The sequence below is a fragment of the Epinephelus moara genome, chromosome 7 (assembly GCF_006386435.1).
Source record: "Epinephelus moara isolate mb chromosome 7, YSFRI_EMoa_1.0, whole genome shotgun sequence".
In the NCBI taxonomy this organism is placed as follows: Eukaryota; Metazoa; Chordata; class Actinopteri; order Perciformes; family Serranidae; genus Epinephelus; species Epinephelus moara.
Window position 1 is genome coordinate 16,099,681 of NC_065512.1, and position 24,364 is coordinate 16,124,044.

Below are 24,364 nucleotides of genomic sequence, written 5' to 3' on the forward strand. Positions count from 1 at the left end.
GACACCAATGGAGGAACCTCTGACAGTAGATGCATAAAGCATAAAGTATATTGTTGCGGAATAAAGAGACTCAAAACACAGGATTGGACCTTTGAGGGATTACTTGCAAGAAAACCAAAGAATTGGTTCATCATGACAATTTGTAGTGTGTGACAAACAGGCATTGTAGGTACTTTCCATTACTTCACTTGCTATTCCAAGTGTTATTTCCTGCCAGAAAAATGAAGTAAAGATAATGAACAGAAGTCTTTGATGCTTGGATATTTTGTGATTGAGGGATATCTGAGCAGCAGCAGGATAAATCTTCATGGAGTCCAGGCACTGGTGGTGGTGGCTGATGGCTCTGAGGCTGCTGAGGTGGATGAGGCTGATGAATCCGTAAAGACTAGATAGTGATGGGGAGGTGGAGAGTGCGCACGACGGCAGCAAGAAAGAACTACAGCAGAGAAAGAACTGCATTAAAATGAGGAGCAGTAAGATGATAGGCTGATGGAGAAGGTGTGTCGCTGTGCTATTGGTTGATTGTTTATCAGCTGATGACTCAATTGACAGACCCAGACAATGACACCTAGAGACGGTGAGTAAGCATACGTGCAAGGAGTGAATGGCAGGGTGAGAGAGAAAACTTACAGCCTGAGCTTCATTCAGACAACCGGCTCCAAGAACAGTTGCTTTGGTCAAGTCATGGCAGACCAATTAGCTGAAGTCACATCAGGATAATAAGAGTTTATGTCGGGTCATCTACACTATGGATTCTCACCTCTAGGGGTCATCCGACCCCCATCAATCAATTAAGCATTTAAGCATTTAAACAGCCACTTCGAGTGAAGGCAAAAACCCAACAATATACATCTATATTTATATGGCGCCTTTCATCAGTGACACTCCCAGAATTTTTTCATAGGAGTGGCCAGATGGGGCCGCTGAAAATCAGGAATTTAATTCTTCTGTTGAAGTATACAGACTAGATGAAAACTATGTCAATATGGAGAGGTATGTAATAAGACTGATATACTTTGGTTTCTTAATTTACAGCTAAAATTACTGATTATCTGATGTGCTTAGACCAATACCGAGACAGTTAACATTTTGAGTTCCACACAAATTTGCTTTAATGTGTTCTCTGATGACTCAAGATGTCAACGTTCAGGAGGTTTTTACTGGGAGCTGAGTTATCCGCAGAGGTCTCTTCATCTCCAAACAAGAACAAGTGATTTAAACCAGTAAAAACACAATTTCCTGTTGAAACAACACTGCACAACCTGAAGGGGCTTCTAACTACAGTGGCCATTGAGAAAATGTGTTTTACACTGCTATGCTAAACCTGGCTCATGAAACCTGGGGTGGGGGGTATATAAATTTGTCTTATGTTGTCTGTATATGTGGTGGCTGTGTGACGGTGGACAGTCTCTCGCAGGTCCAAAACAAATTTCTTCTAAGGAAGACAATAAAGATCTTATCTTATCTTATCTTTAAACCTCATCAACTAAGGTTAACAAGCCCGTAACTTCGTGCCTCTCATATGTGTTGCATTAAACGTGAGAAATGTGCCTGGACTTCCCTGGGTGAGTGTGACCTCTCCTGTCTGTGGGGGTGTGTGGTTGACTCACAGCCAGGCCGCCACTCTTGCTGCTCGCGACCGGCTCGCTCAGACGACTCCGTTGGACACCCTTCGGATGCCGTTCCGTCGGACCAGTTGGCCGGCCAGCTCGCTCTTCTTCGTGGTAGCGTGTCAAACGCGTTCTCAGTCTCTTTTGTCTTCAAACTGTCTTGCCTCCGGCGTCTCCCTCATAGCATGCACTTTCTAGAGCCAGTGTTTGGTTTTTCTCATCTGGTCCACTGTAGGAACATGGCCATGCAACATGGCAATCTCCTTGGACAAGGACCTGCTCTCTATGTAAATATAAACTGCTCATTCTAAAGGAAACAAAAACACAGTGATTGTTATTTTTATTTCTGCCAGTATAGCCCCCTAAATCCGACCTGTAAAAGCTGAAGTTAAGAGATAATCCTTAGCTGTCTTTTGCAAGTATTTGGCAAGCTGGCTCGTCTGATAACCATAGGTAGCCTGTCTCATAGTTCTGGGGTGTAATTGACGAAGGCTGCATCTCCGATTTATCTCCGGTTGTCGCTGGGAACCTTTAATTTACCTGCAGCAAATGATCGCAATTTTCTTCCAGGAAAATAGCTGAGTTCAAATTCACTCCTCAGCCCAGCTGTTTGTGTGTTACTACCTGTCATTCAGCTACGATCTGTATCTCTGCGTTTCACCTAGACCTTGTTATCCACCTACTCTACCTTGAGGTCCTCGTCGTCTCCATTCGAGGCTCAGGTTGATCAGTGGTGGTCATTATCCATCAGGTTGTGCGGCAGCGAGCTGCGTTGCCTCATGTGCTGTGATAATATGAAACTAGAGGCTTCAAAGTACCCACCACTCCCTGGGGAGACATGAATTATTCCCGTGCCTGCTTCTCCCAGTGCTCCCAGCACCCCCCAACCCCAGCGCACAACAAACTCAGCTGAAACCACAAATATCATCAGCACCGCCTCAGCCTCTCTACGCAAGGCCCGTGATACACTTTCAATTACTGATGCCAAATCTCCCCAACAAGCTGTCCTTATGTGCAGTTTATCGGCTTGAAGGCGAGAGAGAAGAGAGATGCTTGAGAGTCATTATCCCCCCTACACACTCACACACACACACACACACACACACATACACACACACTTTCCTCGTCCCACTCCTCCTTCTCAACACAGCCGTTATTAACACATACAGCACATGCACATGCTCGCGCACACACAAACAGAGGAGATCTTGCTCTCATTTGCACTTTGTTTCCTCCAAAGTGTAATTTGTGCTGAGGGTGCTGCAGAAAGTGGGCTAAGTAGTGTGTCTAAGGTATGAGGGAGCATTATCTCCCCATTCTCTCCTCCATCAGGCTCAACCAGCCCAGCGGGGGACACTCATTTACTTTATGGAATATTACTTTCTCTCCTTCTCTCCGTTACCATGGCAGCCGCTATAAAAAGATTTTCTTCTGATCGCCATTATTTGATCCCCCCTCCTCCTTCCCCCACCGCACACTCTGAGGAAGAGCCCTTATTGATTTTCATTTATCATATGTTTTGAGTGCAGAGAGAAGAAATGAACATACCTTCAAGTACTTACAATAACACAAAGGGGAGCTTCATGGTGATACACTTCTTACAAAAACACGATGCTGATGGGCATTTTATGGCTCAACCGTTGGGAGTTGTAACGCAATATGTTCTGTGTTTGCTGAGCTCCAGTTCATAACACTTGAATCCCCATAACATACATGCTGCCTGCCGTCACATCCACTTGGAATGATTACATGTTCTTGTTTAGCACAGATCAGAGGAAGCTTCATCTCATCTCGACCTGCAGAGAAGTGTTGCTCATTAAGTTTTGCTTTGTTTGTCTTGCAGGGTTGTCAAGGAGCATCTTGGTGAGCAGGAAGTGGCCATTTCCTTGACTATTGACTCCTTGGAGGAGGAGGACCTAGGAAATTATTCCTGTTATGTGGAAAATGGTAACGGCCGTCGCCAAGCTACCATCCAGCTTTTCAGGCGGGGTAAGGGCGGTTTGACATTTCCCACTGTAGCCTTGAGGAGTTTTAACCCTTCAAAGAAATAACTGTGCAGGATTTTCTTTTAATGATGCATTCAAATGCACAAAGTATTCCAGTGTTTGCTCTTATTCCAAAAATGATAATGGCCCTCATTCATCAAACGAATGCTGCATCAATATCCAAAACTGCTCCTAAATACCGTCATATCCCACACGTCTTAATCTGCAAATGCTAAATTCATAAAAAGGCCTAATTCAGAATATCAAAACAGAATATGCTGTTTACATGACTGGTATCAAATTCAAAATATTGTATTGTATATTTGGAATAATAGTGGAATATTAACTTGCATGTAAACGTAGCCAATCATCACTTATGACCCACTAGAAGCATGTGGCGGTGTATTTTTCTGCAGAGACTCTACCCTCCACCTCAGTTTTCTTATTTTCTGTGTTTGGGATGTTGATGAACGTGTAACCCCCCGGGCTTTATGAAAAGGTAGCAACATATACATCGTCATTCAAGAAACAGAAGTCTAGGAAGGAGAAACATCAAACGAGAGTGAATCTGGGGTTGACTTTTACTTTCACTTTCGCAGGCGAATGTGTTTTCAGACCCTAACAACCAATCCTGCATAGTATACCTTTAACATCCAGTCTTTGCATTTTATTTTCCCGTAAGTGGCCTTAAGGTTTGAATAATGATCTTATCCCTCACTGTCTGACTCTATCATACATATATTCTGTATCAGCTCGCTCCAACTCTTCATTAAAGCTACAGTATTTGATGAATGAAATATTCAAAGCCTGGCTGCCTTGTTTTATCAAATGGAAATATTCTACATGTCTTGTGTATCATTTAATCACATTTCCCCCAAATGTCAGCCTGACATATTTGGTATGTTTTGGAACTCTAGGATCTTCACTGGGAATAAAAATTAAGTTCTGTGTGTTCTGAAGAACAACATGGCTGCATTTGTTAAAGCTGCTTTAATCAGTATTCTTATACAAATAATGATCAACTGAAACTGAAATGTTTAATGTGAAGGGGTGACTCGTAGAGACAAACCCAAAGAGAATAATCAGCTGATTGCAGAAGATATGGGAATCGAGAACCAGTTCCAAATTGTCCACTCCATCCAAATCTTATGCCCCTGAGTTTATCAGTTCCTTGCAACAAGGAGGAGTCATGGCGGAGAGAAAGAAGCGGTCCAAAGCGTGGCCTCATTTCATGAAGAAAGATGAAAAAATGATCATTTCAAGTGAGGGTGGAAACACCGGCACTCTGCTGAAACATCTTCCTAGACATCATGGGCTTAAATTTCAGTGATGCCACGTATTTGACGCCCTACACTGGAGTGCCACTGCTTCCCAACCAAGCAGCACGTCCATTACAGGTGGTAGATATCGTGATAATGACATTAGCGCCATGCAGGCAGGCTTAGCAGATGTTTCTTTGACTGAGAAAACCTAAATGAGAATGAATGCTTTACAAATATTCTGTTACTTCATCTCTAATAGATGAGCACCTGCAGGCCAGGTCTTTTTTCTACTCTTTTTCTGTACTGCATTTAGCCAATAAATAATCTGACTGATAAGCAGAATCGATGAGGACATTGTTATGAATAAAATCTTACCAATTCCCATCCCTTGACTTCACTTTCCCTCGCCCCTACGGAACATTTTAGCATCTTTATCTCTTTGTTTTGGCTTGATGGCCCCCAGCTTTGCTGTTTTGATTGACTCCCGTTCCTCTTGTCAGTGTTGTTTCCAGACACAGCAGGCAGCTGTTTCCAGTGATACAAGCTCTGATAAACCCACTGTACACCACCTCAGAATCCTGCACAAGTCTGATCTTCAAAACCAGCACCGCAATACTGCACCTGCCTGACCACCTGCTCAAAGGACCAATTAGTTTGGCAAGTCAAGCCAACCCATTGACTCAAGATCCACATCCTGACCCAAACCCACAAACCCTAACCATCCACTGTTCAAATAAGTCAGTCAGAAGCACATTTAAAGTTAAGGAAATACAATTTAAATAAATATTTCTCTCTTATTTTTATTATTTTGAGCAGCACATCTCCACAGTTAACTTGTTAGTAACGCACCTGATTGACGAATCTCTCATATTCCTGATGGCAAGGAATACAGAGCTGACACACAGTCAGCAGTCAGAGGATTAAAACATTAAATTAAATTATTGATGTTTTCATTATATTCCAATATATTTATTACCCAACATCTTCGATCCAACCTACATGTTCTTTGTTTTACCCAGAGCCAAACCTGGAAATAAAATTCAGTCAGACAACTTACATTTTGAATGTTTATTTCAACAGCAGAACATAGTTAAGAGTTTGGCGTTCAGACTTCGGCCTCATCGCTCCTCGCAGATATGTTTACGTGAGATATTGGGGAGTGATTAAATATTTCCACTGCTAGCTGGGGCCTGCAGGTGGGTGCTGGGGTGGAGGTAGGGCTGAAAGAGCAACCAGAAGTACTGATGCAGGGCAGCAGCAGCATAGACATGGCAAAGGGAGGTCTGGGAAGGTTTTGGGTGTGTGTGGTGGAGACCAAAACAGAGCTAAAAGGAGATAAATTTAACCGGTGGCCCAAAACATTAATCCAAGTTAATGCTAATGTTGTTCTGTATCTGCTAGATTTATAAATTTGTTAAGTTTGCTATACCAACTTCGTATGGTCTATAGCACTGTGTATTAATGTTTCTTTTACAGATTATTTTTGCTGCCCCCAAATAGCCAGAAAATCTCTTATTGCAGGTTTAAAGCTTCCAGGTGTACACAGTATAAACACATCTGGTGGTTCAAGATCACTTCAGATAATGGAGTAATCTTAAAACAGCAGAAAAAAGCCTTCATACACCTCACTTCATCCCCCCACCCAAAGACCTTACAGCACTCTTTTAAACATCCTTTTCTTTGTCCTTTCCTGTCCATATTTTATTTCTTCTTCCCTCCACGCGTGTGTTAACAATCTGTGCTTGAGCTCCATTTGGTTGCGCCTTTCCATCCTACATGTGCTCCAGCAGCTGTATAGCCATTTTGGCTCTCTAGCATGACTTGTCTGAAGCTCTTTTCATGCACTGGTTGTCACCCTGCAAAGAGAGGTAATTTGATGGCTGTTTAAACAGCAAATTGGTCCTCAGCTTTTCCCAACAGGCCAATAAGTTCAGCATACAATTACATTTTAAGTCTTTATCTGTCTGTCTCCCTGCTTTAATCTCTGTCTCTGTGACCGTCTTTAGATGGCCCAATTCTTTTTGAGTGGTCTTTGTAGACTCCAGACAGCTTCATTTAACTCTCTCTGTCAAAGCAGCATTTTCAAGGAGAGGGATACAAAGAAAGACTTCAAATCAAGCTCGCTCTCTCTGTATCTCACACATTATTCTGATGTTTATTTCATGATCCGCCTCCCAGAATGCTTCACTCCTAAGCCCTGCAGCAGGTATGTGAATGTCTCTGCAGGCTCCATCTCAGATGAGATGAAGCGAGAGAAGGCAGAGGGGACTTGGTGGTCAGTGACACATAAACAACAACAGAGAGTGAGGATGGTTTTGTTGAAAGCAGTAAAAGCCAAGAAATTACATTTTACAGGGCCAAATTAACACTGCTGTCTTTCTGAGTTAGAGTAGTTGTGGTTCATTAAAAATACATCAAGGATAATGTGCTAACTGATACAGAAAATGTGTCTTCACAAGTTAAAGGACTAGTTTAACATTTGGGGAAATACCCTTACTTGCTTTCTTGCCAAGAGTTAGATGAGAGGATTGATTTCCCACATGGAAATTCTGACCAATCAAGAGCAGCTTTCTCACACAAGGCATTTGATCTGGTCCGCTTGTAAATGCTGCCGTGAGAACGTGAACCAACTCTAGGTAATTATACAACTTTGTAACAAAATTGGTCCCTGATTCAGACCAAAGTAAGACAACTCTAGGTCTGAAAGCACCCTTAGTAACAATCACTTGCTTGCAGGAAAGGAAATTATCAACATAAAATTGCTTGCACTGAAACTAGTGAGGATATCTCATGTCATTTAGAGAAATGTGAAGGTATGTATCTTTGCAGTGTAGGCTACTTAATCTGAGATAATATGGAGGGGGCATTGCGGTTGCCATGGAAGCCAGGCAGTGCTCCAGCCTACAGTGACAGAGATATAAGGTTGACCTGTTCTAGCTGAGCCAACCAGGTAAATGCTGCTTTCATACACAACATAACTCATCCTTCCCCAAGCTAGGTCTCTGGGGAGATAGGGGAGATAATAGAGAAGAGAAATGAATGGAGTGACAAAGGGAGGGGGAAAGAGGGGGGAGGAGAAGCAAGAGAGCTCAGAAGAAACGGAGAGAAGAAGACGAGTTATGATGGAGAGGGGAGTGAGATGAGTAGACTGAAGCCTCTTGTTTTGAGAATGCCTCCATCCATGTCCAGAATTGTCACAAGTCCCACTATGGACGACAGCCAAAGTGCAGGGCTGTGTCATTGCCGCGCTGCTCCAAAGAAATGAACCCAATTTCTCATCATCCCTCCCCCCGTTTTTTCCCTCCCTGTGCCTCCCTGCACTGTGCCCTCTCTTTTTTCCCGAAGTCATTATGAGTCTGGTGTCTCTTCCCCCTGAAGATTGATGCTGCTTCGCTCCGAGCTGAGCTCTGAAAATACTGATGATTGTCCAGCCTTTCAGCAAATGTAAATGCGTACTATAAGTGCCCCATCCTCTGAGTTTAAAGGAGCAGTGTGTAGGATTTATAACATGTTGTGGCATCTAGCAATAAGGATTGCAACCAGCTGAACCTTCTCCATGTTAGAATTCCTTCAGTGTTAATTGTTCAGGAGGTTTTGAGCAGGAGCTAAATTATTCACAGAGGTCTCTTCCTCTCCAAAACAAACTTTACAAATCAGTGTTTCTCCAATGCAGTTTGACTTTGCTGCTATGAGCACCTGCAAATGTTTGCCCTAGGGGTGGAGAGTATGGCCTTGAAATAATATCACAGTATCTCAGGGTAGATACAGTTTTGCATGTCAACCCAAACAGTTTGCCTTTAAATATTAGTAAAAACTGATAAGTGATAAATGGTGTCGTAGGCCACCTCCGCTGTTTAATGAGGGTTATTCTAGTTGGATGGACATGGCTTCTTTCAAGCCTCTTTCAAACCATCTGTCTTCTCTGAACATTGCTGTCCCCTCATTTTTACATCTAAAGGAAAAGGGACATTCTTTCGAGGACAGCAATGTTCAGAGAAGAAAGATGGTTTGAAAGAGGTGGGAAAGAAGCCATCTACCTCAAATTGGAACGACCACTGTTAAAAAGAAGAGGTGGCCTACGACACCACCCACCCACAATGCAGTCTCGGGATCCCGCCCCAGACAACCTAACGCCCATTCCCACCTGGACCCATCTAACCCTAATGACACACAAGATGGTCGGGTGGGTCAGCGACTCACATGTGACCCTAACAACTCTGAACTCAGGGCTCACGTGTGACCTCAGTGACTCTGTAAGGGTTCACACCCCCTCAAAGTTTAAAGCCTGCGACTCTGCACCAGTGCATTAGAACAGAAGACGCCTCTTGGATAAGAGGTGAAATTATATGAATTTTTTGTATGATATTAAAAATTATCCCAGTATTGTCAGAGAAGATTCTCAGTCATCCAGGTCATGGTAATCGTAAGCGCTATATTGTAGGCAACTGGACTTGCTTGCGTTTCTTGAAGACATTTCGCCTCTCAACCAAGAAGCTTCTTCAGTTCTAAATGACTGGTACGAAGTTCCAGGCTTTAAACCCAGTATTATCATGAACTAGATGATATGGCACACCCCTAGTTTGCTCACCTATTTGATCTGATTGTTTAACGTGAAGTCACCTCATTTCTGATCCAGACGTTCAGTAGGTTTTTAACCGGAGCCAAATTATCTTCAGAGGTCTCCGAAACAACCGAACCAAGAGATTTAAACCGGTAAAAATGCTGAGTAAAGCTGTTTCACGTTTATAACATAAAATCACAAATGGCCCTATCTAGAGCATGCACGCAGTAGTCGAGCTAAGCTCATAGCTCAGCTAATCAATCAAGTCGGACTTCTCGTCTTGTCTGAGTATACATGCAGAAGAGAAAATCGAATTTCTGACCAAGTACGTCTGACTCCACCTCGATAGGCGTTCAGGCGCTGTGTCCTTTGTAATGTAGTGCGTATTGAACTAGTTCTGGGTGACCCGAAGAGGAAGCTAATGGTGAATGAAGATGGCGGAGCATGAATGTAGTTTCCTCGTCCGTCCAGAAGTGCGTCTTCTGCTTCTCGGTCGCCATGGTGTTTGTTTATTTGTTTTTCCGGGAGATACTGCACTGCTGCTACATCATCTTCTTCTTCTTCAGGGTGAAAGCCCGCAAAAGAAAAAGTGGTGCATGCGCAGAACGCCGAGTCCGACTCCAGTCTGACTAAGTGGATACATGCAGCAATAGTTTGATTTTTCAATTGAATTATCTAGGTGCGTTAGTCGAGCTATGGATAGTCCAATTTCAGTCGGACTAAGCTGTTTACATGCGTTTCAAAGTCTGGTTTCAGTCAGACTAAACTGTTTACATGCATTGAAAAGTCCGGTTTCAGTAGAGCTAAGCCAATAATTTGATTTTCTCAAGTTGCATGCAAACGTACTGATTGATGGGTTTGTGCATTCTGGGCGACTGTAGAAACATGGCGTTCTCCATAGACAACGACCCGCTCCCTCTGTAGATAAACGGCTCATTCTAAGGTAACAAAAACTGCACAATTTTTATTTTCAGGTGATTTTAGACTAAAAAAAAAACTTGTTTATTTCATTACATTTCTGCCAATATATCGCCTTAAATCCTGCACACTGGATCTCTAACAGGGAAACGAAGAAGAATGCACCCTGTGAGTCCAGCCTGGTGCAGAAAGAAGTCAATAGTCTGTTCCCGTGTATTTGTAAGATGTATGTGTTTTCAGCATACCGTACCAGCAGTTTTAAATCTTTTCTGCTCTGTGTGTCGTCCTCAGCAGAACTCATGTACACCGTGGAGTTGGCAGGAGGGCTGGGAGCGATCCTGCTGTTACTCATCTTCCTCATCTCCCTCTACAAATGCTACAAGATCGAGCTGATGCTTTTCTATAGGAGGCACTTTGGCAGCGAGGATGTGGATGGAGGTAAAGAGAGCATCACAAACAAATCCTCTTCGCTGTGTCTTCCCAAAGACCTCCAACTTGTTCTCACTATGTTCCACCAGGCCTTTCTTACCCAAAGTGCAATGTCAAGCGGACACGACTGCGTATGTGCCGGGTTGGGTTTGTTTTCATGGATGTAAATATGTTCTGCTTGTTTACCCATGTGCATAAGATTTAATGTGTGTGTGCTGTCAGAGCCTCTATCCATAACAGACTCCCTGCTAGATACAAATGTCTTCTCCGATCTCAGTGACAGCAGCCCATTTTCTCTTTCTCTTTCTCTCTCTCAGCTGTTGGTGTAGAGGTGCACGTGAGTGTGTGTGTACGTTGCTGCAATGGCTGCATAGGGAAGAGAGGGGACAGATTTTCAATTTGTTGCCCATTTAAAAAGAGATCAGTCTCAATATGTCATGGAATGATGCCCACCCTCTGCTGTCGAAGGCCACGTAGCAGGACACGGGGACCGGCCAGGCGCGCAGCTCCTTCCCCGAGCGACACAGAGGGGCGTAAACAGCCTGAAATTGGAGGGCAACTTTTTGTTTTCTCTACAGAACATAGTTAACTTTTGCTTCAGTTAACAATTGGTGTGTTTGTGTCCCAGTATTTTCCCTTTTCGCTTTGTGTTTTGACTCTTTCTGCTCCCTCCTCAAAAATTCTGGAAAGACTGAACTCGTTTTTGAATCGTTGGATTGTTTCTACAGTAGCATGAATTATCTATTACACGCTGTTTTGTTGACTCAAACTTCCACATGATTAAGTCATACCGTCAGGGACCCATAGATACAAGCTGTTTTTGATTCTCCAAGTTTGCTAGGTGGTTAATTTCAGGTTGGTTGCTAATTTGAAAGTGTTGTTTGATGTTTCGGATCCTTTCGAGCGCAGCCCTGGCCTTTCCAGGGAGTTTCAAAGCTACGTGTGCTCCTCAAAGAGTTTGTGAAAAAGCCCTTCTTCCCTTTTTGGCTGGCCCACAATCCAGTTTCTACAGAGCGTAATGACTAGGACTCACTGAACATGTCACCAGTGGTGCTTTTTTTCCTCCCGTCGTCTATTTTCTGCCTTTTCAGTTCCTCCCACTGTCTTCTGGGAAATCATTTCGAGGTGGGGAGGAGGGTATTGCCTGAGCCTTGATTTCGGTATTTCTGTATCTACCCCATTTTATTTCACCTACACTATACTGTATGGCCAAAGCTATATGGACCCCCTGTTCAAATACTCTTGTGTTCTTTTGGTGTGTGGCTCCTTATTTTTTTTTGGATCTAGGCCACTTGTTCCAATTAAGGATGCTAAAGCAGGGTTTGGAGAAGTAGTTTTCCGTTTTCATCATGACAGTGCCTCTGTGCACAGGGCGAGATCCAGAAAGAAAATGGTGAACTTGATGAACTGGAACGTAGACTACGAGCCTCATCACCTTTCATCAGTGGCCAACTTCACTAATACTCCTGAGGCTGAATGGGAGCAAATCCCTGAATGTAGGTTCTGTGGAAAGCCCTCCCAGAAGAGTACAGACTGTTAAAGCAGCATTTTACAGAAAAAATAAAGTGACTGAAAAATCAATAGTTTGGTGTTTTGATTAAAAAGAATTTGTGGTTGATGCCGGACAGACGATGTAAGCTGATGCAGTTCATGTGGTGTAAAGTAAGACTATTTCCTCTGACAGCTATTTGTATAATCTTTGAGGAAATAAACATGACATACATTTTGATGAGTTTTTTGGCAGCGTTATCTGATAATGATTATTTTATAATAGTTCATTTTAAAATGCAACAGTTATGTATGATGTATCACCTGATTTGATAAAGACATTTTCATCTTGTGTGCTGTGTAGATGAGATGTTAAAACCAAAATGAGGAGTATAGCGCTCTGCCTTAAAAGAATACTTCCCTCCCTAAATGACAATTTGTCTATCAGTTACTCACCCTGTGTTATGTTGAATTCATAAAAATAAAAAAAAGTTTTTATCAATGCCTCCTTTTAACTAGGAATCCAAAACCAGAGAAAAGTCTTGATGAATTGAAGTCATAGGGGTCCACGTTTAACAACAAAAAAACTATCAAAGCATTATTCCACAAACTATCACACAACTTGTGCAGTATATTCCAAGTCTCATTTATCCAGTCGTATGCTCAGTACTTCCCAACAATCAGCCCTTTCCAAGGGGGACCTCTGCTGAAAGTGAAACTTATCTATGCTAAGGCTGAGCGATAGAACGACTATGTACAATATATCGAAATAATTTCAAGCTAGATTTACCATTTATATTGATACAGGGTCAAGTTGTGTTACATAACGATTGCAGCTTCGGACGCCTCAATCTCATACTCTAGCTGTAGTCTGTTGTGCGACATTGAGACAACACCTGGATGCAGGTGACATATGGGTTTAAAAAATGCAGCGACAACACAGATATTTCATATACAAGACGTATATCATATGGACAACGTGTCTCTTACTCCTTCCCTCCCTCGGCCTCTCTGGTGATGCTGTGTGCATAAATAAGATTAACAGCCTGAATAAATAAAAAGATTTAAATCATTTTCCAGCACTAGATTCATTTGAAAGACCAACAGATGGAAAATTACTTTTTAACTCCCCCGACAAAGATTTTTCATTGTTTCAAACTACAATGGATTTAGACCTACGTGATACTTCCAAAAGTCGTCCAAAAAGTTGCCACATGAGGGCAGAACCAGAATAAATGCAACATATCTTCAATTTCAGATTTTTAAATAGTAAATACGTTTGAGTTTTAGTTCAGTTCCTTGTCTGTTCTGGGAAGTACTGAGCCTACAATTGGATAAATGAGACTTTGTTTATACTGCACAAGTTATATGAGTTTGTCAAGGGTTTTTTTTTGTTGTTGTATAGTTTTGCTGTTATTAAATGCAGTCACCTCTGACTTTAATTCATCATGAATTTTCAAGTTAATTATTTGTCATCATTTTCCCCTTTTTATTATTATTATTTTACTTATTTTTTTCCATTTATCTATTCATTTTCTGTTCTTGTCTATTGGATTTCCTTTCACTGGTCTGGCTTTCTCTGTTTGTTCCTGTGTTGCTGGGTGGAGTTGTCTTTTATGTCCTTGTTGGTTCTATGTTTGTTTGTTGATGCTCTGTACATCTTTATTAAATTATCAATAAGTGTAGGTGTGCAAGAAAAACAAGCTTTTCTTTATAAATTCAATCTAACACGAGGGAGTAATTAATATACAAATGGTAATTTTGGAGGTGAAGAGTAAGGGCATTAAAATTGAAACTGCTGTGAAAGTTGAGCCAAAGCAATTTTAAAAAGCTGTAAAACCTGCATGATGTTGGAACAAGGTGTTTAAAATTAAATACAGGGATAGTGCTCAGTTGTCCACATACTTTTGTCCATCTAATGTAATGTGTGTGTGTCCAAGGTTTTGATTGTGCCCTAGGATTATATTGCCTTTTGAGCTGGATGTCAATGCACCTTATTTCACGAGCCACTTCCTGCTGTTTCCCTCTGTTTTCCAGAAAACAAAGACTACGACGCGTACCTGTCCTACACCAAAGTGGACCCTGACCAGTGGAGTCAGGAGACCAGGGAGGAGGAACGCTTTGCCCTGGAAATCCTCCCTGATGTCCTGGAGAAACATTACGGCTACAAACTCTTCATCCCAGATCGAGACCTCATTCCAACAGGAAGTAAGCACTGTGACTGTCTGTGCGTACGTGCTTGCAGATATATGTTCATGTGTCATATTGTATTGGAGCGTGACAGTTGCTCATGTACTGTAGTTGCTGCAGTGTTTGGCACGTTTCTCATTCAGTAGCAAGGACCACGCCACAACAATGTGTGTTTAGAGATTTAATAAAATGAGGAAGAACTGGATGTTGAGGATGGATGTGAGGAGCGGACGAACGTGTAGGAGCAAGTTGTCTGTTAGGCCAGTCTTGGATGGATATATTGAAGGCTGGGAGAAGAGTCAACAGACTTACATAGAGCTTAGATTTTTGTGAATGTAGGGACAGTATGCCCAAGATAACCAGCAACTGAGGACTTGAATGGTTTGATTGGTGATGCCCAGTTTGGCTGCTGTGGAAGCTGTGCCAGTGTGGAAACAATTATTGGAGAAGTGCTCTAAAGATATGCCAGAAATGTAGAGGACTTGGTTTGGGCAGAGACAGGAGTCTAGACAGAAATGGTAGATGGGGAATAAGGCTCCCAGCTGGTCGGGTTTACTCCTCCAGAATGTGAATATGAGAGAGTCAGAAGAATCTATGGCAATGCCAGACAGACTGGCAGGAAGAGAGGGATAATTGGTAGATGAAGTGGGGCTGAATTCAGAGCACCGCAGGAAACCAAAGATAGGCAGCAAGAACATGGATTCTAGAGATAAGGCAACCATGGGGGATAAGTAGATTGAATGTAGAGAATCGATACAGAGGTGGAGAAGGTTGGAGGTTTCTGTTTTTGTAACTTTTTGATTAGAATGGGAACGTGGGAGTGGGAGGTAGAAGGACAATGGCTGCCCGTAAGTAGTTTGATGAAAAAAGTTGATTACTAATAAATAGGTCTAGACAGTGAAAGAGCAGGGTAAGACTGCAGATAGACATGACATCAAGGACTGAAAAGTGGTTGCAGTCAGTTATAAAGGCTTAGAGAGTGTGAGGCGAGGTATTCAAAAGGTTTGCCAGTTGTGCAGCTTGTTAAATTTGTGGGACTGGTTTGGGATGAATGTCCAGTGCTGGGGCCAAAAGTTTGAATTTCTGAAACAAGACACAGGACAATGGATCAGTGACCCTAATTTTGTACCCAGGAACATGAGCTGCACCGATAATGAACTGGACAGGTTTGAGTTGTAGGACTCCAAATGAGTATGGACTTCCTAGAACATTAGTGTTAAGATTAGCAGCTATGATGATGGGTGCAACTCACTGAGTGCAGACAAAGGAGAGCAGGACTCTCAGGTCACATCCACACTAATAGGTTTTAATCTTAAAAATGAAAAGAAAACAATCACAGCACAAACAAGCGTTTCAACAGTGTTTCAGAAATCATCTCTGTCCATGCTAGCACACCTGAAAATGCATATCACATGAGCATTCATAGACACTGAACATGTGCATGCCAGGGTAGACAGGAAGCAGATCATCTACTCTGCAGTAGGTTCCGGCCCCCAAAACAGCGCCAGGCTTTGAGGCCAATTTTACCTGGTGCCCAAATTACAAAGTCAGGGTCATCACACAATGCCACAGAGCCCAAAAGACTTTTTCCCACAGAGTGTCACAACTACCAGGAAATTAGTTTTTTCACTATCAAAATTTGATCCATTCGGTCCGATAACATTTCTAATGCTAAAGCTAAATTGGAAGTTGGCCGCTCAGCTGCCCTAAGTCTCTGGTGTGCCTGCTCTATGCGTCCAACAATGCAGAAGATCTTGGTAAATTTATACTCGGAAATCAAGCTTTTTTTGCTTCATGCACACTGAGCAACTTTCAAAGGAACAAACAGGGCCCTGCTCCCAACAGTGTATCCGGTTCTATTTACACATCCATGGATTGGTTGTTAAGATACAGAAAATACTGCAGAGATGGCAAAAATAAGACCAGGGATTTCTTTTCTTGGACCAACAATCAGGTGGAACTGTTACTGAAAGTAACACATGAGTATAAGGCAGTCAAGGCAGCTTGAAAACAGGTTGAAAAGCAAATACAGCGGCATATCAGAGCAGTACCAGGAGCGTTATCCATTGCCTGGGGAAGCCATAACAACAGGAAAAGAGTAACTACACAAGAAAGATGAAATCTGAAAAGGTAAGTAAGCCTAGGTACAATAATTTGACTTAAAACATTGCGACTAATAAGACTCAATTGGGAGGCAAACATGGGTGTCTTCGTCATTGTTTCAAAAGTCTCTGTTTCCTCCCATCCAGACTTAAATGCAGCCCTGGAATTTTCAAACTAAAACTAGGTCAACAGTGTTTTTTGACCCTTTGAAACCTGGAGAGAAATCACTTTTCTTGTGCTGCTTCAGATGCCTTTTGCAGGTATTTAACCCTTTGAACCCTGAGTGTGATTTTTTTAAAGAGCATGGGAAAAACAGGCAATGAGCTGCAAAAAAATAATAATAATAATCATAATTTTAAAAAATAGAAAATAATTTTAAAAATTAGGGGAAAAAAGAAAAAGCTAGAGAAAAACTATATTTATGATTATTATTTAAAAAAAATTGCGGCAAAATTTAAAAATATGTTACAGAAATATTATAATATTTATATTGACTCATTTCTTCTTTCTTCTTCCTTGCCTTCTTGCAATGTTTTAAAAGAAACCAAGCCAATTTGCTCAGGTTTTAAAAGGTTAAAGGTCTCCGCTTTAGGGGTTCCAAAAAGCCGCAGTAGTGCTGACACAGTTAAATATCAAATTTTTACCACAGAATTATTGTATCCAAAAGATTTCACAATAACGATATTTTCTCAAAATATCTTTAAAAACTTTTGAAAAACAAAACGCCACCAGTCACATCATCTTTAACTTAGTTTATTGTATGTTTTGTCTCTTTTTTTGGCAAATGAATTCCACTCAAAATTCAAATTTAGGGAGATCAAGAGAAAGAGTCTGTAACCATAGCTGCACAAAATCATACAAAAAGAAAAATTACAAAGAGACAAAGCAAGAACAGAAAGAGACGGAAATGTTTTAGGAGCAGCTGGATTATTTACACAATATTATCATATGTGTATTATTAACATGATTTAAATATCACGGTTATCTTCAATACACCCCTCCGCTAGAGTAGTGTGGACACAAGGTGTTGATATAGCAAAAATTCTGTGTTTTAAAATATAGTAGTGTGGATGTGGCCTCAGTGAGAGTGGACCGAAGGTTGTGTCAGATGCAGGAACTCACAGGAGGAGAATCGCTTTCAAACAAATGGTTGCATGAATCAGACAGATTGATCTGCAGCTCAGGATCAATGTTGAGTTGATTCTTTGGTGTAACCAAAGGAAGTATAGTCTGACTTTTAAGACTGATGCAGGTGTGCAAGAAAGCAGGAAGCACAATCGGTCTTGTAAAAAAGAACAGGATGAGTTAAGTAGGTATAAGTAGGTCTGGCAGGTGATGAGAGGTGTGGTTGAGGCATGGCCCTGCTCTCTACACAGAGTTAACCAGTTAAGATCATTAGTTTGAAGTGTTTGTTTGCTGTGTGTCGTTTGTCTTGTGTTGTGTTTTTCACTGTCCCTGTCCTGTGTTTCAGTGTTTTGTGCTGTTTGGGCAGATTCAGAGTACGTTCACACTCAAAAAATAATGAGTGGATGATTATTCCAAAGAAAGAAAAATGCGATATCGAATCAAATATTATCCACAAGAATCCATTTTCTTGGATCCTCTCAAACCTCTCTAGATAAAAGTAGAAGATCAGAGTGTTTCACACTGGCTATTCTCACATTACGTACTACAGATATGTAAATATATAAATATATATATATAGTGTGTACCAGGAGCTGATATATTGAACAAATTTATCATCCTCCCTGGTTTTCATCCATGCATTAATAAACCCATGAAAATTCTGTCTGAACATATTCTCATGCGTGCTAACTCTGCTTAGTAGTCCGTCAGTGCCAGTGGTACACAGTGTGCTCTAGTTAGTAGTATTGCTGTGTGTTTGTACTGTAGGCTTCATGTGGAACAGATAAAACGCAAACACGTCCTAGTTGGTCGAGACAGAATTAAACATCAGTGGGAAATGTGTGAAGGCTCTGAGCCCTGCCGCCTCCTTCCTTTAATCAAAAGAAAATTGCCGCCAGCGTCAGTGCCAAGCAGACTCATTGTAGATGAATGTCCAATCAAGGAAACATGGTATGTGATTAATCATATGGGAAATGAAAAAGATGAGTTGAGAAAAGATGCGGCCGCTTTTGACGACAATGTTGAGCATGTTTCTGTGTCTGTGCTGTGTTCTGCCTGTTACCTAAATGTTAAAATGTTTATGTTTAGGTCTCACCAATGAGCATTACCAGGACGAAACACGACTCTTTGGAGGTACTCGCCCTCAGTCTTTTCCTGTTGTATCAGCTGCTGTCATTTACCTGCTAATAAGAAGTTTCAAAGAGACACTCAGAGTGGCACTGCTGTGTGATCTCAAACATCAAGCCCAGTTCAGTAGACGGCGACTCAGCCTAATCTTATAGTCTGTGCAGCTTTATCAATCATTGCCCCCCATCTAGAGCCATTTAGTGCAGCGCTTAGCTTTGTCTGTGGGTCTGCCCTCCAGAGTATTGATCACCATACATAATTTAAAACTTTACACTGCAGCAGTAGAATTGGGCCGGTGTGAAAATTTATAAACCAGTTTGATATTAATCCGGACCGGACTGAACCACTATACCGAACTTTACCAGGTGTCATAAGTGACTCAGCAGTCGCTTCAGAGTGGAAGATAATGACACTGTGTCCCAACAGCAAACGAGTGTCTGATTGGAGCTCTCTGTCCACAATGAATCCATTAGATATGCACTTCTGATACTACTAGGACTGGGCTATATGTCCTGAAAATGTTATCACCATATTTTCAGGCTATACCTCGATACACGATATATATCTTGATATTTTCAGGCTATATCTCGATACACGATATATATCTCGATATTTTCAGGCTATATCTCAATAGAGTGTGCCAGTAAACCCGGGAACTCCGTTAGCACTTTTAGCACCTCCAGTTCTCTCGTCTAAAAGTCAATACGTTTTTTGAATGGGATTTTGGTAAAATGCCTCAAATAAGGTCTGTGGTTAACAAAAGCTTAAGCGAGTTTCAGGTTTTGTTCTACGACATAAAACACGTCAGTAAATACCCTACTTGTGAATTTTGAAGCTTTTACGTGTCGTAAAAAAGGCGGTTGCTAACAAGTTGCTCAATACGACTACAAACCCTGTCGGGGACATTAAACGTCATCACCCCCGAACAGGCGAGAGTGCTGGCAGTCCGCCATTACAGCTTCTTATTTAGCTTAAACAGTCCGATTTCCCCATTATACAATGTTTTTAAAATAAAGCGGCCGAAATCAGTTGAAAGCTTAGTGGCGGTGACGTCAAGAGTCATGCGACCGTGGAGTAGTCATGTAGTCCGTTAAAGCCTAACGTTAGCTTTTTACTTCTGGCGATCGCATTTAAGCTTCAAATGCGGTATGAAAGGTGTTCATATGTGAAGATTATCTCGCTGAACAAAACCTGTAAGTATCATAAACTTGTGTTAGCCACAGAGCTTATTTTCTGACATATTCCAAAACGCAATGCAAAAATCACATTCACTTTCTCTTCCGGGAACCAGCGCGATGCTAAACTTCCGGGTTTTGACGTCAGCCCTGGCACACTCTATACACGATATATATCTCGATATTTTCAGGCTATATCTCAATACACAATATCAGGCTATATCTCGATACACAATATCAGGCTATATCTCGATACACAATATCAGGCTATATCTCTATACACGATATATATCTCGATATTTTCAGGCTATATCTCGATACACGATATCAGGCTATATCTCGATACACGATATATATCTTGATATTTTTAAATCTCCTCAAAAGCACTAGGACTGAGAGACAAATTCAAAGCTTTAAAACAAACAGAAAAGTCTGGTAAGCTGATAAATTTACATCACTTTCGTATATTTCAGCCTTTAAAACAAGAAAAAAAAAACCATTTATGCCATATCACGATACGATATCCAAAATCTAAGACGATATATAGTCTAATATTTCGATAAGGATATAATATCTTCATATTGCCAGCCCCTGTTACTACCCACTTAAAAGATGGGTGAGTAGCATGCTTGCTAGCTTCCTACTTTTATAATGTTACTTTTTAAACAGAAAACAAAGGTTTTATATTGGAAACGATGGACAACAGAGCTGACAGCAGGTCAGATGTTGTTAGCGATGGTCATTTCAGTACCATGGCGATCTCCCTCCAGTGAGCTGCCACCTTATTTGGATTTATGTAGTGAAATAAGGAGGTATTGTAGAGATAACTCTTCATTGAAATGTCATCAATCAGCTGTTTCTCGTCTATTGCAGCGCTTTCAAAGCAAGTGACAGGAATAAATAGGAACAGGGTGTCAAAAAAAAGTTAAGCTCCCAACAGTGCACCATGTCGCTCTTTTGTTGGCTTCAAATTCAAACAGTTACCATATTGGTGCAGTTTTGGGGAGGGGGTTTTGTCTCACAGCCGGTCAGACACCAGTGGCTCTGATTGTCACAAATGGCTTTGGTGCTGGGATGCTGTCACCACAGGTTGCTTATGTAGGCTACTTTTTAATTTGCCCAGAGCGTGTCACAATGACAAATGTCAATTTAAGCGTGACTGGACCGGCTAAACTGAAAAATCAACCCCAGAACATATATTTATCCGAATAAAGCTTTTAGATATGTATCTACACATACACAGTGCCTATGTCCTTCTCCACACGCTGTAAACTACAGATTACTATGAGTGTTAATTGACCAGATACTGGAGGTGGACAGCGTAATAACCACCTGCCATTGTCTTGTGTTTTGTGTCTGATGCTATATGTTCATCCATCATTAAGTGTTGTGGCCCTGTCCTCATTAAATCACAAGCTCAAACATACTGAATGTACCTTACTCAGCTGTTTTGCCACTTTCACTTTCTTATGCATGTTTGTTCTTTTCTTCCTTCACCTCTTCTCCCCGCAGCCTACATAGAGGACGTGGCACGCTGTGTGGACCAGAGCAAGCGCCTCATTATAGTAATGACACCGAACTATGTGGTGCGGCGAGGCTGGAGCATCTTTGAGCTGGAGACGCGGCTGCGCAACATGCTGGTGACTGGAGAGATCAAAGTCATCCTGATCGAGTGTGCCGAGTTGCGCGGCATCATGAACTACCAGGAGGTGGAGGCCCTCAAGCATACCATTAAAACCCTCACTGTCATCAAGTGGCGCGGCCCCAAGAGCAACAAGCTCAACTCCAAGTTCTGGAAGCAGCTGCAGTACGAGATGCCGTTCAGGCGCACAGAGCCCATGCTCACCCACGAGCCGGCGCTGGACGTCAGCGAGCAGGGCCCCTTCGGAGAGCTGCAGACCGTCTCCGCCATCTCCATGGCAGCGGCCACCTCCACCGCCATGGCGACCGCCCACCCCGAGCTGCGCTCCTCTTTCCACAACACCTACCACACCACCATGAGGCAGAAACACTACTACCGCAGCTACGAGTATGACTTACCCCCAGGAGGGACCCTGCCACCTCTCTCCTCTCTGGGGAACCAGCACACCTACTGCAACATCCCACTGACACTGCTGAACGGACAGAGGCCTCCCGGGAAGAGCCGAGAGCACAGCCTGGAGGAGGCGCACGCTAACAACGCCATGCTCCCTCTGCTGCCGAGAGAAACCAGCATCTCCAGTGTCATCTGGTAATGGTGACCCGGCTCAGCTTCAGCTGTGGGAAGATCAGTCGGAGCCAGACGTGGCTAGGCTCAGTCCGGTAGCTCTTAGGAACACAGTTTATGGTCGTGATCATGGCGAGAAGTCTTTTGGATCCATTCGGTTCCAACTGTTGTTGACTGGCAGTGAGTGACGGAGATACAGCAGGTTTGTGGACACGGTTTCCCTTGTTTTTTTCAAGTGGACAGCGCCTCTTTTACAGAGGATGTTTTCTATGTGGAACTACAGGAGATAAAATGAAAACACTGTTTCATCTACGAGCGAGACACGGACTTGCAAGAACTTCACGTTAACGAACACTCTATGGCAATTGTGCACACACTCTCATACACACACACACACACACACACAAACACACACAAATGTGCATACACAAACAAAAGGAAAACAGGGTCTTGTACATATATTTCAATTTATTTGTAGCATCAGTGTTTTCCTGTTTTGTTCTTTCGTTTGTTTTATTCAATCATGTTTGTTGCCTTCTCTACTGTAGGACTTTGCTTTAACTTGTTATACAGAGTTGTATATTTTTATTATTTTCTCTTTTTAGTTTTGTTGTTCATTCTTATTTCAACACGCTTTTTTTGGAAAGCCAGTATGTCACGTACCTGCGCTGTCGTGTTCTTTTGTTTCGTTTTGTTTTTTAAATCTTTGTGTAGTTTAAGAGAACATTTTTTAACACTTTTTGGAATTTGCCTGGACATTTCAGGAGCTTCAAGGAGCTGAAACTTCTTTTTGTTTACCTGTAAAAGGTGTATCTAGTTTAAAAGGAAACTCTCTTTTAAAAAATCATAGAATATGCAAAAAGAAGGAGGAGCTGGCAAAAATAAACCGTCCTGTGGGACCGAGACGGAGGAGCGATTGGGGGGCAGTGCTAGTCCTCTCCAATCAGACAGACCGATAGACTGGCAGATCTCTCTCTAAAGCTTCATATTTTCTATTGAAACAAACAGCCTTGCTGTTTTAGAGTGATAGTGAAATGCCTCACCTTAAAAGGAAATCTGTAGATTATTTTAAAAAGAATTCTATTTTTGTAACAGAAAAGAGTTTGCTTGAGAAGTCATAATTATTTGCATTTCATCGACCACAGGAAGGGGATTTGTGTATAAGTGTTATGCTGGTTTTGTACACTTGCAGTGTGGTTCCTGGTTTGTTAAGAGGTTAAGGTGGCTTTTGAATCCCACGTAAAAAAAAAATATGTCCTCTACTGTTCTAGATTCAAAAGTAAAGCATTTTCAATGTTTTGGTTTTTAAAACATTATATTATTCCCATCCTGATAATTACTTTGGTTCATATGGATAGTTCATGTTTAAGGAAAGAAAAGAATACATTTGTGTTTTGAAAGACTTTTTAAATATATTTGAAGGTGTGATTTTTGAGTATGCATAGCAAATAGATATGTATTCTATATATAATATAGATATTTATATAAATATATAAACACGATTTTCACTTGGAAAGAAATGTCTATCTTTATAGAAACACAATCATTATCAGTTGCCCTTACTTTCTCACTGCACATTAAAAACATTGATTTCCTTTTGATGTTTTCCTTTTGTGTCCGTCTTCGACGCTTATGGTTGACATGAATTAATAACATCTGCCTCTCGTACTGATCACCCTCCTTAATATCCACATTAATAGTCACATTAATGACATGATCATCACCCTCTGTGTTTTATTTGGTGACAACAGTTGAATAATAGGTGGGAAGGTGATAAAGCATCAGTGTTTCACAGCTCAGTTACTAGATAAAGGTGTTGGCACTGTATGTTTCTGCAAACCACAAATACATTACGTTTGCACATTTCATATGCATCATATCAAGTTCTCTAAAGTGACATAGTATATGAGCTGACTTTGTCATCACGGGGTGGGGGAGATGGTGGATGGTGTGACCCCTAGGCAACATGCCTGCCAAGTTGCAGACCACTGCGGATCAGTGTGAGTCCAACAAGCAACAAAAGTGGTTGTGATTTGTAGCAACCCATTGCTGTTTTTCTTGCCAGGATAGTGGCACAAGAAGCAGTTGTTTCTTACCGAGACACCACTGCTTTTCTAGGGGGTCTGTGTCCCTAAAAGCGAGTATTTTAAGCGGAAACATGATCTTTCAACACTGTGTGGGGCG

The 24,364-nt window shown here is 41.8% G+C and overlaps 1 protein-coding gene across 4 annotated transcripts in view; it reads left to right on the forward strand.

Moving 5' to 3' along the window:
* il1rapl1a (interleukin 1 receptor accessory protein-like 1a) overlaps positions 1–23,738 on the forward strand; it is a 278,552-nt gene extending 254,814 nt beyond the window's left edge. The window contains exons 8-12 of one of the 4 annotated variants that reach the window (XM_050048581.1): positions 3,454–3,599; positions 10,631–10,774; positions 14,291–14,461; positions 18,761–18,805; positions 21,487–23,738. In XM_050048581.1, the coding sequence (XP_049904538.1) occupies positions 3,454–3,599; positions 10,631–10,774; positions 14,291–14,461; positions 18,761–18,805; positions 21,487–22,208 (1,228 nt within the window). In that variant the 3' untranslated portion in view covers positions 22,209–23,738. Of the gene's footprint in view, positions 1–3,453; positions 3,600–10,627; positions 10,775–14,290; positions 14,462–18,760; positions 18,806–21,486 lie in introns of all 4 variants that reach the window. The other 3 variants (XM_050048580.1, XM_050048583.1, XM_050048584.1) reach the window with 3 other exon arrangements.
* Positions 23,739–24,364: the final 626 nt, after the last annotated feature.